Genomic DNA, 16,346 nt, shown 5'->3' on the forward strand with positions numbered 1-16,346 from the left:
CTACAGCTGTCCCAGAAATCATCACCAAGTACTTAGACATGTCAAAATTCATGTTTATAAAGCCTGTTTGTGAGTGAGCTAATATAAACTTGCAGGACATTTCTTAAAAAAATAAATAAATAAAATAATGAGGGAGCATCCAGTGTTATTTTAAATGGTTGTCCCTGTGTTTTCTGTTTTTTAAGTATTTTAAAGCATTTCTTGATAATTTAAAAACACATAGGGCCTACATGAAAGATTAACAAGGGAATTGTATGGAGCGTTCAATAATGAGGTGCAATTTGTTTTTGTTTTGTTCATGATGTCAGTTATATAATCATTATGAGTCCAACTATTTTCATTCTTGTCAACAAAATCTCCACTGCAGGTTTTCTGCTGTGTTCCTCCAACATTTGTGTGTCAAGTGCCAACCTACGGTGGCAATGTAAAATGTGTCATATCAGCTAACATGCCAAGGTAGATACAGACCTATTTCCGTGGCCCATTTTTTTGTATGTCAGTCCCTATTCACAGATGCTCACATATTTTGACAACTGTAACAACAGCTGAGATGACAGGAGCAAAATAGCTGAGGGAAATGCCTGAAGCGTGGAAAAAGTAAAGGGTGTTTATTGTTTTAGAGGAAATTATCCAATTATAGTATGCCTTTTGTCTGACTTTAATTTTCTGTTGGACAAAGGAAATGCTAAGAGCTCAGAATTGTCCATGGTTGTTTATTTCTTGGGAATGTATAGAGCCTCGTTTCCAGTTTAGCACAAACATGTTAATGGCATCTACACAGCAAAGAGAAAGGCACACTGTATTCCTAATATTGTTGCAGTGACAGCCACGAACACACTTTCAGGGTGACTCACTCTCACACTTAGCACTTAGGACCAGAACAAAGTCCTTTTAGGCAAGTCACTCCACTCGGCGGCCACATTGCAATGCATTTTGGGCACTTATTGGGCATCAATTTCAGGCAGAACTGCGCATGCGCAAAGCTTCACAAAACCAACCTCGCTCCAGCCGCGAGATCATAACATATGATTGGCACGATGTATTCACAACATACCACAAGACTGGCACGATGTATTCACAACATACCACAAGACTGGCACAATGTATTCACAACATACCACATGACTGGCACGATGTATTCACAACATACCACATGACTGGCACGATGTATTCACATGTCAACTTTTGGCGGCGGAAGGGGGGGAATATGTGTAGACTCCATGTTTGTGTAGATATTAGGGCATTGGGCTCCAGAGCGTATGTAAATAGTGCTGCCATCATGGTGGGGCAACAATCACTGGAGGCCAATGGAGAAACATTTGACTCTGACTGGAAATCATACAGGTGTCTCTGATTGCCGGCAAGTGTTGCCCATAGACAGTAAGGTGCTTGCCCACAACAATATGGCAGCTGCGTTCATGTACATGTTCATGTGTATGCCACAACTCGATGGACAATGCGGTATCTAGTTATCTAATATCTATGTGTATTACAAACTAACCCCATACATTTTTATGGGAGATTCTTTGAGTGCTGTGTATCCTCATTAGAACGTCTCTGACCAGAAGCCCTGCACGGTAAAGTCTCTCTCTCTCTACACAGTTCTTGTTGTTCTCTTGAATAGCAGAGGCTCCCAATATCACAGGAATCTGCGGTGAGCTGAACTGTAAGCCCTGTGTCCACCCATCACAACGGCGGTTATTTTCTATACAAATCCTATGAAGTTCAGCGTTCCCAGCGCTCAGCGCCCTCCGCAGAAAAAAAAAAACGTTGCGCTGACCGTTTTTTTTCCGCAGCGCTCAGAGCACTTTTAGAACAGCACTGGTCTCGTCAATTTCATTTCTCTCCCAGGCGGGCTTTGTTTCATGTTCTTCGATAACACATTTATTTTTCCACTTCTGCTATACTTTTTGAGAGGGGAGGGAGGAGATTTTAATGTAAATTTGTGAAATGAAATATCAAAATCAAAATGGCTCTTTAGTGGAGTCCCATCCAACACCTGCCCTGATGCCAGTCTGCGGAATGGGAAGGTGTGATGGGTGGTTATATGGTGGGCAGATATGGCCTCATGTTCCTTTTAGGAGGTGGCCAGAGGATTATTACCACCGCAGATTATCAGTTTGTAGCAGTTTGTAATGGTCACAGTCATACAAACATCAAAAGAGGACATGTTTGTAAGTAGTCTCCACACACACACACACACACACACACACACACACACACACACACACACACAAACACAAACACAAACACAAACACACACACACACACACACACACACACACACACACACACACACTACCCTCTTCATGCATGCACAGCAACACACAACAGATTTGACAGGGCAGTCGCAACAATCGAAAAAAACACATTGCAGACCCAGGCACCTTTCACTTACTATAGAGGGGTGTGTAGCACACACACACACACGTGTGCGATGCAGCAGAGCCTGTAAGCGAGTCAACATGACGGTACAAGCTCCAGACTCTCGCCTTTAGGAGGTCTGAGGGGGCTCTGAGATGAAGGCTTAAGATCCGGCCTGAGCGTGTCCATGAGCCGGAGGTTGGTGTCACACTGTTCAGAAAAAATACATACTGTATATATTTATATATTTCTTCCCTCTGGCTGAATGGAAAATTCAAACCAGACGAGAGCATTAAGTCCACACACTGTGATCAGAGAAAGCTTTGAGCCAGTATGTAAGGAATGGTTAAATGAGGTATGACTGACAAGAGAGGCAGCGGAAGAGATAGAGTGATACTGTGTGTGTGAGAGAGAGGGAAAAGGGGGGGGAGGTCAAGGCATAGGGTATAATCTGATATAGACACCTTTTTTCTGCACACTGACAGTTTATTTGTCTCTGCTTACCAAACGCATGAAATGTGAAGTGACCAAGCTCTGCCTTTGTCATCCAACTCCGCAAACATCTGGACATGTTCATCATCAACGAACACGTGCAAGACAGAACTAATAAATGTGATTGCTGACCTACAAATGCTTCAAGGGCCTTTAAATAGGAAACACCTGTAAGTCAATCAAGCATATCGGCGAAGGCTATGAAGAAAGAGAAAGCCGGACTGTAGTGTGCTGAAGAATAAATTCAACCCCAAAAACCTCCAGGCTGATTCAGAAATTCATTCAGTTCTCCCCGTGATAGCCAGATTTGCTTTGCCTGTTCCTTCAGCAGCAGTACCAACACCTGGAATAGCTGTGATACACCAAGGAGAAAAGAGGAGAGAGAGAACGATAGAGAGGAAAGGAAAGATGGTGGAGATATGGATAAAGAGAGGGAAAAGTCAGTGGGTGGGGGGCGGGGGTGGAGAGAGGGAGACAGAGAGAGAGAGAAAGAGAGAAAGGGAGAGGGAGGAAGAGAATTATGATTCATGAGACACCCCAGATTAAGTGGCATTAGGGTTGACTCGCCAGCATGTTTGTCACAGACCCAGATGAGGCCACTGAGGAGGCAGCAGGAAAGAGAGAGGGAGGGAGAGAGATAGAGAGAGAGAGATGGAGAGAGAAAGAGAGAGAGAGAAAACAGAGCAAGATGTAGGGAGGAAAAAACAGTAAATCACATCTAGCCTGTGGCTCACAGTATAAATCCTTCCGCCCGCAAACCTGGGGAAAACAAACAAATAATAACAATGCTCTGCCTCTCCTCTCTCCCTCACACCTCTGCTGGTGCTCCAGGCCACTCTGCCCTGCCCTGCTCTGCCCTGACAGCCCTGCACCGCTCCCCCAGCTCCCCCCCAGCTCCCCCCCAGCTCCCCCCACGGCTCCCCCCGGCACCAGGCCGCTGATGGAAAAGCAAAGGCCTGTGATCGACAACTCTGACAGGTTCAATTAAGGCCAATGAGCGGTAAAGCAAACATTGAATTGAGAAATGGTGTGTGTGTGTGTGTGTGTGTGTGTGTGTGTGTGTGTGTGTGTGTGTGTGTGTGTGTGTGTGCGGGTGAGAGAGAGGGGGGGTGAGAGACAGAGAGAGAGAGAGAGAGAGAGAGAGAGAGAGAGAGAGGATGTGTTCCTTGGGGTTAAAACAAACAGTAATGAGGCAGATGACTTTGGGGCACAATGCAGACGATTCATCAGACATAATTATATCCAGGGCCTGTCATTATTCTGACATGAGGTAAAGACAGGCCAATCACGGGGGCTGGGGGAGGGTAATAAGGCTGCACTCACACCTGTCAGTATTTACCTGGAAACGCACAGATGGACAGGCAGGGGCTGGGGAGAGACAGAGAGAGAGAGAGAGAAAGAGAGAGAGAGAGAGAGATTAAAGCTGAGGCTTCAGAGGAATGACCATGTGGCCCTCACTTTAAATGATGACTCTCAGATGACCAGGTGACAGGTCAGATAGACAGGGCTCTCTCTCTCTCTCTCTACCTCCCTCCCTTTCTCTCTCTGCCTCCCTCCTTTTCTCTCTTTCCCTCCCTCCCTTTCACTCTCTCCCCCTCTCTCTCTTTCTCTCTCTCTCTCTCTCTGTCTCTCTCTCTCTCTCTCTCTCTCTCTCTCTCTCTCTCTTGCTCTCCTAACATCCTCTGCAGCTGTGACATGTGGGGGTCAAGACCCAGACCTGGCGTGTGCTGTGCTGTGTCAGTGATCACCACTCTGTGACGAGCCCTCCAGCTCGTTAGCACGTCGCCCCTGCGCTGGGGGCCGCCGCCACTGTCACCGCCGCCAATGGCAGATGCACCCAATGGCGCCGCTCCACTCCAGAGCAGCCGGAACCTCTGGCCCAGCGTGTTAAAGTGCGGAGTGAACCTGCACAACGGCACGAGTTAACCCCTGAGGAGCCACCTGCATACCAGCTAACCCCGCAGCCCTTTCAAACGTCAGTTTCCCCAATTGAAGTCACTGAGAATGCGCTCTTCCTGAGGTAACCTATTAGTTTGGACACAAAGAAGTCCAGAAGGAAATTATATGTGAGGGTGACAGATGTGTGTAGCCTGAAGTGGTTCTATGCTAGCCTGGTGCAACAGTGTGTCTGGTCAAGGCTAGTATTTGCTGTGTCTAGTTAAAAGCTAGTCTAGTTTACGTTGTGTCTGGTAGCTGCCTAGACTGGTCTGCTATATAACGATAACGGCACAAAAGTATCATTCTAGCTAATATGAATTACGATGTTCACATATATACTACAACAATAAAGACATGATGAACAATATCGTCAGAGATCACTTTCAGAGTGATTTTGAGATTGATAAAAAGCTGACAGCCAATCAATATAGTTAGAGTGTTAGATATCTTTATAGTTACCATTCCTGGTGTGAAGGGCCCTTAACAGTGTGTCTGGTTCAGACTAATCTGGTGTACCTGTGTGTCTCAAGAATGATGATGATGAGTGATGTGCAACAGTCTGGTTGGTGAATATGTGGCAGGCTAGTGAACCTATTTTTCTTCCCCTCAACCCACTGGCCTGTGCTTCACTGGCTGCCTTATCAGTAATCATTGCAGTCTCTAACCTCCACTATTACTGTGAATGGGCAGCATTACATACGTCAAGAGAGAAAAAAGGAGAAGGGTGGGAGAAATTGAGCGAGTGAGAGAAAGAGAGAGAGAGAGAAATTGTGGGAGAAAAGACAGAACGAGAGCAATCGAAAGAGAGAATGGCGTCTGGAGGCCCTCTGTGGATGCTGGGAAATCAAAATGCAATTGTGCTTCATAAGGAAAAGGTTTGTGTAGGAAGGGAGGGAAACACAACTGCTGCCGTAATCCCTTTATGAAAAGCAAATTGAAGTTCATGCTTGAATACGGCTCACAAAAATGACCTGAATTCAACACATCAAATGCCTGATACAGAAAAAAAAGTCGACGACAAGCAATTTCACAAGACTTAAGGCATAATTTTGCGATGACCATTCATCAGACTCGACGTGCGACTAGGCGGCAATATCTTTTTAAAGCTAATAATAAAGCCTGACACTCGCAGGCGACTGACAAGGCAGGGGGGGGGGGAAATCCTCTTTCGGGATTTATTTATTTATTAAAAGACAGAGAACAACTCAGATCTTTTCATGTTTAATCACCCATTCCTTTAATAGTCCTGCTTTGTATTCCCTCTTAAAATGACAGCATATCATTTCTTTTCTGCCCAACAAAAGAAGAGCCGACCGTAGCAGTTTTTAGCCACAAGACGCCACAGCAACGAGCGAGCACAACGGTGGCGACAGCAGACTTCCATTTGACAGAGGAGCTGCGGAGCTCTTTTGAAACTATCAATCTGTCTTTTTCTTCTGTACTTCTCTTGTTTCTTTTATTCTCTTACCCGCAAACTAACATTAAGGGTCCCTCCAGGAAGACATTAAACCACTCGCAGAACAGACTCCTTCTAATGTCTTGGCAGGTCTCGAGCCGGGAGATGAGGGGAGATCACTTATGTGAAAGCCGAGAGGGGGGCCCCAAAAGATGGTTTTCAAACCCCCCTTGGGTTTAATCGGGACGGGGTCCAAGACAAACACACCCTTAGGATCTGGAAAAGAGGAATGGGAGGTGGGGTAGGATGGAGTGTCCAAGTTTTTGCCTGTCAGCTAGGTCCATCTGCATGGATGCGTGTGCTGTGTGTGCCAGACATGAACTCTCATCTCTTTCCTTTGAGCCTCATGTCAGGGACGTATTGGACGGAACATTAGGCCTAAATTAGGTAAAGAATGGGATGCGAAAATGAGGACACAAGGCCTGCTGGGGTGTGGCGTGAGTAACTGCCATTTCCCCAAAGACGTTAACTGAAAAAATAACATTCAAATAGTTTGAAAAGACAGAGAAATTATGTGCTTCCCCCATCCCAAACCCAGACACACACACACACACACACACACACACACACACACACACACACACACACACACACACACACACACAAACACACACAATAACACAATAACAAAGAGAGCAGGAAACAGATTGACAGCAGGGACAGCTGTTAACCTTTAGCTTCTTGGGCAAACGGCCCGCGAAGGCCGTTTGGGTTGCAGGGGCTAATGACTCACACACCAGTCCTTGAGGGATCCAAGTGGCTCAACAACCCGCACATGTGTGCGCCAGCACACACTGACAGTGCCCCCTCCGACGGCTCTCAGACTGCCTTGCTATGATGCGGCGCCCACCCCTGACCCCCACCCTCCAACTTGTCAAGTCAATGAGGCCGTCCCCTCCATCTTTGTCATCCTTATTACAACGTAGTGATGCAGCCCTTAACTTTCTCTACCTCTCTATCTGCCCCCCCCACCCCCCACCCCCACTCCTCCTACCCCATCTTGTCTGATGGCTCTGCTTGTGTATGAGTTGAACATTCCACTGGTGTTAGTGTTCCAGTTTCTCCAGATGTATATCAAACACATACACACACACATGCATACACACACACACACACACACACACACACACACACACACACACACACACACACACACATACGGGCACACACAAACACACACTCACACACCAACACACACATTCTCTTCTCTCATGGCCCTTCATTGAAAATGATTGTCGGAATGACAGGATTGGTCTAAGTGGATGTGGAGGCCAGCGTTTTGCAGCGTAATCTTGCTCATAATCTCTCTAAAATGAGGGGCGCTTGACTCTGTGGCCTGGGCTCAATATGGGAAAGATTAAAACCAAATATGGACAGAACCTCGCACGAGATCCCATCCTGTCTGACTTCCTGACACCTTCCATCTGCCTGTCTATGTATGTTACCTTTGTATATCACTGTATGCTTTTTGGTCTGATTCCTTTTCACTGTTGTGTATCTCACAGCTTATCTCAGAGGTAGATCTGGCCCAGCAATCAAACATGGTAAATGCTATTTACACTCAAAGTGCTTTCTATTTTGATAATGAGACACGATATAGTCTGAAGAATTATAGCTTTATATTTCCAGAGCTTTTTTTGCTTTATTCTTTGTAGTCTAGGTTACTGTAAACCTACTGTAGGCTAAGGTCGCTCAGTGGAGGAATTCTGCAAAACTCTCTGCAAAAGTCTTAATTTGCATTTATTTGCTGTACAGTGCATCTAAAAAGCCAAGTAGATTGAAATAGTACATTGCGGTCTTTGGTTTCTTTAACATATGGCTCATTTAAATTATTTATTACAAGTTTGCATCACTTTTGTTTAAAAATACATTTGAATCAGAATTGCTTTTGCTTCTTTTACCGAGCAGAAAAAATGTCTGTGTGCTCCTCTCTCTCTCTCTGTATGTGTGTCCCTCTCTGTGTGTGAGAGTGAGGAAGAGTGGCCTGCCATTAACCCGCTGCCCCGCGGTGCTCCCAGTGTTGTGCCAGGTCAGTGATACCGTGCTACACCCCCCCCCCCCCCCCCCCTCCATCCTCTCCTGACGTGAAGGGAGAGACAGGCAGGGGACTTGCTCAGGGCCAGCGCATTTGAGCTCCATTAAGCTTGGTGGCAAATCGTATCCTAATACCTGTTGTCACGCCAGGCTCACTGGAGTGAAAGTGGATTTTATGCCCAGCCACGGGGCATGTGCGAACCGACCACACACACACACACACAGGGGTGAGCAAACCGACCACACACACACACACACAGGGGCGAGCAAACTGACCACACACACACACACACACACACATACACACACACACACACACGGAGCAGGCCTCAGTCATGGCGGCCAGCACCACTGAAGGCATCTTTAGTCTCATGGGTTCCTGACTGGATATCAATGTGTCACACCTTGACTCTCTCTCTCTCTTTCTTTCTCGTCTCTCTCTCTCTCTCTTTCACTTACACACACACACACACACACACACACACACACACACACACACACACACACACACACACACACACACACACACACACACACATTAATGTAGCCTCAAACACATCACATCACATTATCTCACTTCACGCTCAGCAAGACATGCATGCTGACATTTTCCTTATTCTGACAAAAATGGTTTCAGCCTGAAATCCTATACTGACACACACACAAATGAGAGTAGGCACATAAACACAAACAAGCAGAAGATGAGGTAATTTTATGACTTACTACTGTCAGTTGAGTATTCTCTGATGTTGTTAAATTGCACAAAGCTACTAATGCACTGCGGTCACATTTAAAGGCTATCAATTGTACTGTGACTTGTATACAAATTAGTGTCTAAGCCTGGTGGTGTCCCCTTTTTGAGAGTAGACAGGAGACATTTCTCTTGGACTGAGTAAAATGTATGAAATGTGATTCATATCAATACATTTCTAAGAAATAAAGAAAATACAAAGGTGAAAGTAAATGACAATCCTATACAGCAGCATTACATCAGTAATGGAAAGACACGTGCAACTAGACATGTTCAGCATCATCCTGGGCATTGTGCGTCATGCCACCGGTAGTTCAGAGCCATGCTCATGGTCACGTATCGCGTATTCAACAGCTAGCCAATTTTCTGTGCAATTTCAGCCACCCATTTGCCACATCAGCTGTGAATGGAAGCATTTAACATGCCATAAAAGCTGAGGGATGGCAGGTTGAGAGGGCCAAGCAGTAACGACAACAACACGAACAAAGCACAGCTCTGCTCTAGCTCTCAAAAGCTCCTTGTCCAGAGAGTGAAGTTGTTTGGGCTATCACCAGAGGTGTCAGAGTGAGGAGTGAGAGAGACAGGGAGAGAGAGAGAGAGAGAGAGAGAGAGAGAGACAGAGACAGAGACAGAGAGAGACAAAGAGGGACAGAAGAGCTTTAAAGAGAAAAACAGTGAAGAGAAGGAAGAAGATGCTTTGCAAAGATAGAGGAGATATCAAGGAGGAGCCATCCAATTTAGCTACAGAAAGACAGACACAAAACATAATAATAAAACATAGAATATGTAGAAAACCTATGAATCACACAAAAGAAAGGTTCTTTGAGTGAAGTTCTTTTACTTATCCCAGCGGTGTGGAGAGTGAAAGACAAGGAGACAGTGAAGAGGGGCAGAAGAGTTTTAAAGAGAGGAGGTAGGTTGAAAAACAGAAATATATAAGTATAAGTATATACTCTTTTGATCCATAAATGGTCTCTGCATTTATCCTAACAGACACAGAATATGGAACATATAGACCATGTAAACAGAATATGTGGTACATCATGTATGAGTCATAGGACTACAGTACACAGATTGTGTAGTATATGTATCAAAAGGGAGATAGAAGTGAATATACACTTCGGTCTTACAATAAAATAAATAAATAATAAAAAAGAAATAAAACAGAAATATAACAATAAAATCCTTGGAATAATCTATTACATACACAGAACAGAGTGTCCTTGTTTGCAGAGAGGAACCAACAACCTGCCAGTTGACAATCAATTGTGTAGCTTATAGCTCCAGTGTGCATTTGGCTCTGCTTTGCCAACACTGATTTATAAAAGGAACATGACGAGAGAGAGAGATGTGGAAGAGAGAGAGAGATGTTGAAGAGAAGAGAGAGGAGGAAGATGTCACCCGAGGAGAAGAGATGGTGCAGGGCTGCTGTGAAGCACACAGAGAGATGCCGAGCTCAGCCTGTCCTTTCATCTTGGACTCCACCTTTCATCTTAGAGCAGAGGAGCGCTGCACAAGACCGGGCAAGCGACCGCCGACAGAACAGGACAGCTTGTCCACTGACCGTATACATCCCATTCACAACACAGTAAACAGGAACGCATTAGACATAGACAGATGGATTCTCACATTATACGTGTGTCCACTAATTCACGAACCTGCACACACATTCATTTATGTGACCAAAAACTATACACACTATGTATAGATACACGCATACACTACACCATGCATACAATTCACAGTACTCATGTCCACAAATACACACTAACATACACACACACACACACACACACACACACACACACACACACACACACACACACACACACACATACTGCGGCAGACAAAGAAACAAAACACAGGTGCGCGCGCACACACACACACACACACACACACACACACACACACACACACACACACACACACACACACACACTATCCCAGCACAGAAGATCCCATCTCGCTTATGAGATTTGTGGCGCTGCATGGGGAAAGTGCTTCATGCAACAGGATATAAAACTGCAGAGAGAACCAGCTCGCACGGCTGAGGCTCAGCCCCTCTGAGAGAGGCAGATTGAGTCCTCCGGGGGCCGATGGCACGGTTCCCAGCGCCTCACGCTTTCTCTCTTCTCTCCCTCATTCTCCCTCTCCCTCTCTCTCTCTCTCCGTCTGTCGCTTTTTTCTCTCTCCATCCACCCCATCCCTCGCCCCTGAACTCCTTCCTCCTGGGATGGACGCTCCCATCGGAGACGACTCCAAAGACCGAAGGTACAAAGTCAAGTCCTCCTCCTCTCTCCTTTTTCTGCAGCTCTCTGACAACGTACAGTACGAGTGGAGCTCTGACTATCAGTTTCATTTTTTTTAAGCATATCACTCTCTCTCTCTCTCTCACACACACACACACCGACACACACACACACACACAGACACACACACACATCTCTCGGTGACAGCAGTGGGCATTCACTCAGCAGATAGGGGCACCTGGGACTGCGCCTCATTCGTGCATTGGATTTTGGCTTTATAGTGGTGTGTGTGCGTGTGCGTGTGCGTGTGCGTGTGTGTGTGTGTGTGTGCGCGCGCATGCGCATGTGCGTGTGTGTGTGGAGGGGATATTGGGGGTTTGTGGAAGGTGGAGATGTGGGTGGGAAGGGGAATGTCTGGTTTGCCTGAATGTGTGTGTGTGTGTGTGTGTGTGTGTGTGTGTGTGTGTGTGTGTGTGTGTGTGTGTGTGTGTGTGTGTGTGTGTGTGTGTATGTTTGTGCGTATGTGTGCGTGTGCTTTTTGTCTGTCTACCCCACCACCACCATCCCTGTGGTTATTAATTAGGACTGCATGGATTGAGGAAATGGATCCTCCAACAACAAGACATCACAGCGCAAGGGTGCATCATTTTTATTCCAGTAGATTAATCCTTCGCAAGATGCAACAAACACAAACAAATAAATAACTAAACAAGTAAGCGCAACAGTACAATGAATTGGCCATTTCATTTGGCCCGTTTCCATGGCGTAATACAAAAGTGTGTATGAAAAAAAAAAACATAAAACAAAACTGAAAAAAAAAGCTCTGGTCGCAGATGGGGGTAATGATACGGCTGGTGTGTAATAACCATTAGTCCTATTCTAATGGACCTGATGCTGCGCATGCCAGCAGACTGCAAAGAATTGAGGCACCGCAACGACATTGCGATAGCAAAGCTCTGTCTTTTTTTATTTGAACCTCCATATCTGTTATACATTCAGCTTTCTTCCACAGAATATCAGTTGACCACATTCAAGGCGTTTAATGATTGTATTGGTCCTGATTGATACCTAACTGATCAATGACAACAATGGTTTTCATTGGCCACATTTTTTTATCTATTCAACTAATCATGATTATTGTGGAGCGATACTGTATGCTGCACCATGCATGGTCCTTACATTACAGACTGATATAGCACTATGATTCACCACCTTCTTTGGAAAAAATCTTAGACCCCTAAAGTTCTTCTGCTTTTGCTAATGAAAGAACCTTCTTGCATCTAACTCCAAGTACTTCTTGGAAGCCTTGTAGATCGAAGTATAAAAATACCTCCCCTCACGCCAGAACCCCAAAAAGTTTCTATTTGGAATTATGAAAATAACAAAACTACCTTATGACTCAAATGGTTTAACATTGAACTACTAACGTTGTGACAACAATATTTGTTAGTTCTTTCTCAGCTCTCTTTGGTTGTTGCCTTGATCATTGCCTCAGTTTCCTCTCCCCTCCAACCCTTCCCACTGGTTGGACAGGGGCCAGAGACTTTAATGCTGCCCCTTTGTTTTATCATCCAGACCTGAGGTCAAGGGCAACTCTCTAGTCTCTCTCCCGATTTCCAAGGCTGACTGAGAAACTCTCCTGCCAGCCTGCCAGACATCCGAATGCTCTTTCAAACCAGGGTCTGAGGAAAGCGGAGGGTAAAGAAGGGCAGAGAGAAGAGAGAGCAAGGGCAGGGGAGGAGAGGAGAGAGGGAGAAGAGAGGAGAGGAAAGAGGAAAGAGGAGGGGAGGCGGGGATCAAGCAAGGCTCGAATGAGAATCACAGGAATCTCTGCTGCCGCAGCCACCGGCGTCTCATTCTATCACGGCAGGATCTTGATGCCAGATCTTTTGATTCTGTTTTCTCATTTCTTGCTTTTCTCTTTGCGCTCCCTCTCTCACTCTCGCTCTAAGGTCCTGCGGGCATGCAACTGCAGTCACAGAGCGTGTGTGTGTTTGTGTGTGTGTGTCTGTGTATTTGTGTGTGTGTGTGTGTGCGTGTGTGTTTGTGTGTGTGTGAATGGGGTGGAGCAAGGGCATCAGGATTTCACACATTCACTTTCAAAATGCAAGATGTCAGTGTTCCTTAATTTGAAGAGTTTGCACAGACCAAATGGTAGCAATCACAGGCTTCATATTAACTTTGTGTTTTATACAGACAGACATTTTCTGAGGTCTTATATGATGCAGTCACACTGTCCAAACTGGGTTACACTTTCTACTGTGAAACTAAGAGCTGTTTCCTGAGTTGATCTTTAATATATATCAAAGACATGCACTACTGAGGGAAGTTGGATGAAGCATGTTCTGTCTGGAAGATCAATGGGTCAACGAGTGACAATCAGTGTCATCGGTCTCTCGCTCACACACACACACATACACACACACACATACATACACACACACACACACACACATACATACACACACACACACACACACACACACACACACAGACGCACACGCACACACACACAGACGCACACGCACACGCACACGCACACGCACATGCACACACACACGCACACACACTGCACACACACTCACTCATCTGGATGAGTGTTTCTTTGGGGACTGAGTGCAGGACAAAAAGGGTGATAGGGCTGCTAAACTGGGTCAGGATGGAAAAAGCCTGTGAAATGTTCTGGTATTGTCAGAGGAGGCCAGGTTCCTAATCCTTAACCTTTAAGATAACACACACACACACACACACACACACACACACACAAGCATACAATCACACGCACATGCACACACACACACACACACACACACACACACACACACATACAGTACACACACACCAAAAACACTTCCACTTTCAGTATACATACAGTCTCCGTTTCTCTCTCCCTCTTTCTCTTCCACTAACCTACACACACACACACACACACACACACACACTCATGCACACATTTTCTATTCATTCTTCCATACAAAAGCCTTTAGCCAGAAGCTCTCTCTGGGAAATAGGGATAATAAAAATGTAAGCAACAAAGTAGAAAGTGTAGAAGACTCCCTCAACAGGCCAGAGTTTGTCAATACTTACTTAAAGTATGTGTGTGTGTGTGTGTGTGTGTGTGTGTGTGTGTGTGTGTGTGTGTGTGTGTGTGTGTGTGTGTGTGAGTGAGGGGGTGAGGCAGATTTGATTTGGTAGTAAAAATCAGAGTGCTGCTTCCATCCCAACTCTCCAACAACACCCTAATCCTATTATTACACTCCAGCATGTGCTCACCAATTCCACTTCCCCCACAACCACGCCGCACCACACCACATCACATCACACGGCATCCCGAATTCCAGCTTTTCAAATCATTAACTTCCCAACCACCAGGATTCCCACCTCCCCCCTCTGGCGTTCCGGGCCTGGAAGAACGAACAGGGAGTGATCCCGCCAGCTTACAGTAGAGAGGGAGGAAGAAGGGGTGGAAGGAGGGGAGAAGAGTAGGAATCTCAATACATGCACACCACTCACCTCCCTCTCTCTCTCTCTCACCTCCCTCTCTCTCTCTCTCTCTCTCTCTACCTCTCTCTCGGCGGCGTGCTCTAAGCTGCGTCTCCCCACTCAGAGGATAATCTGTTTGAGAGATGCTAAATCAGCTGCTTTTGCCACGGCTCAGGCGCACAGATCCCGCTCTCAGGGTGTCTGACTGGCTCAGTGTCTTAAGGGAGGCGACAGCTCGCCTGCATGCAGACCTGCTCGTACTCTAAATACGCACACACACACGCGCACACACACACACACACACACACACGACACACACACACACACACACACACACACACACACACACACACACACACACGCACACACGCACACACACACACACACACACACACAGAAAGAATAATAAGCCTGTTTCTTGTAGCATACCATGCCAACACATATATTCATATATACAGAAACGCGCCTCAGGCAAATGATTGTCCCTTTTTCACACATTCTGGATGGACAGGTGTCGTGTTCTTCAACACCAGAGTAAAGTATCGTTGTCTTTACTAGGTTAACTTCAGTATTCACGTTACAGTCAATTACTCTTGTACACACTACTCTAACTATTGTATCAATGCGCTGCTTAGTACTATATCAAATGTAGTCATACGCACAACAGAAAAGTAGTTCCCTTAAAATAACTAAAAGTAGATCCCATATCTATTCAAACATAACAGGTCATTGCTCTTTAAACACACACACACACACACGCGCACGCACGCACGCACGCACGCACGCACGCACGCACATGCACACACACACACACGCACGCAAACACACACACAGATACTTATACCTACATTTCCTGTTCTATTCAGAGCATCTGAACAGAGTGAGTTCAGAGCAGAGAACACGATAGTACCTCTCACCTTGGTCACAAAGATGAAGGCCTTAGGACTGAACACCACCCTGTGTCACTGGATATTTGACTTCCTCACCAACCGTTCACAAGTGGTTAGAGTGGGGGGTCTGACATCTGACTCATTAACCATCAGCACTGGTGCTCCCCAAGGCTGTGTTTTGAGTCCACTGCTGTACAACATATACACACATGACTGCAAAGCCAACAGTAGTCATACCTCCATCATCAAGTTTGCAGATGACACAGTGATCTTGGGCCTGATTAGTAACAACAATGAACAGCTGTACTTGGATCAGGTTGATGAGGTGGCACAGTGGTGTCAATCTAACAGCTTGACACTGAATATCAATAAAACCAAGGAAATGGTAGTGGATTACAGAAGGCAGCAGCAGAACTACAGTTACACCCCACTAATGATCAGCGGGCAACCTGTAGAGAGAGTCACAAGTTTTAAATACCTTGGTGTCCACATTACTGAAGACTTAACATGGACTGTTAACACTCAATATGTTCTGAAAAAGTCCAGACAACGACTCTACTTCCTTCGTCAGCTAAGGAAATTCAAAGTTTCTACATCCATCATGAAGGCCTTCTACACTTCAGCGGTTGAGAGTGTTCTAACTGGTAGCATCATCACCTGGTATGGGAACTCCACAGTTAGAGATTGTA

At 45.7% G+C, this 16,346-nt stretch overlaps 1 protein-coding gene across 1 annotated transcript in view; it reads left to right on the plus strand.

Annotated features, from left to right (window-relative positions):
• The first annotated feature begins 2,465 nt into the window (after window positions 1-2,465).
• Window positions 2,466-16,346, plus strand: part of LOC121721033 — a 36,364-nt gene continuing 22,483 nt past the window's right edge. The window contains 2 exon segments of the mRNA XM_042107583.1: window positions 2,466-2,471; window positions 4,627-4,777. Coding sequence (XP_041963517.1) covers window positions 2,466-2,471; window positions 4,627-4,777 — 157 coding nt within the window.

This window comes from Alosa sapidissima, chromosome 10 (genome assembly GCF_018492685.1).
Source record: "Alosa sapidissima isolate fAloSap1 chromosome 10, fAloSap1.pri, whole genome shotgun sequence".
In the NCBI taxonomy this organism is placed as follows: Eukaryota; Metazoa; Chordata; class Actinopteri; order Clupeiformes; family Clupeidae; genus Alosa; species Alosa sapidissima.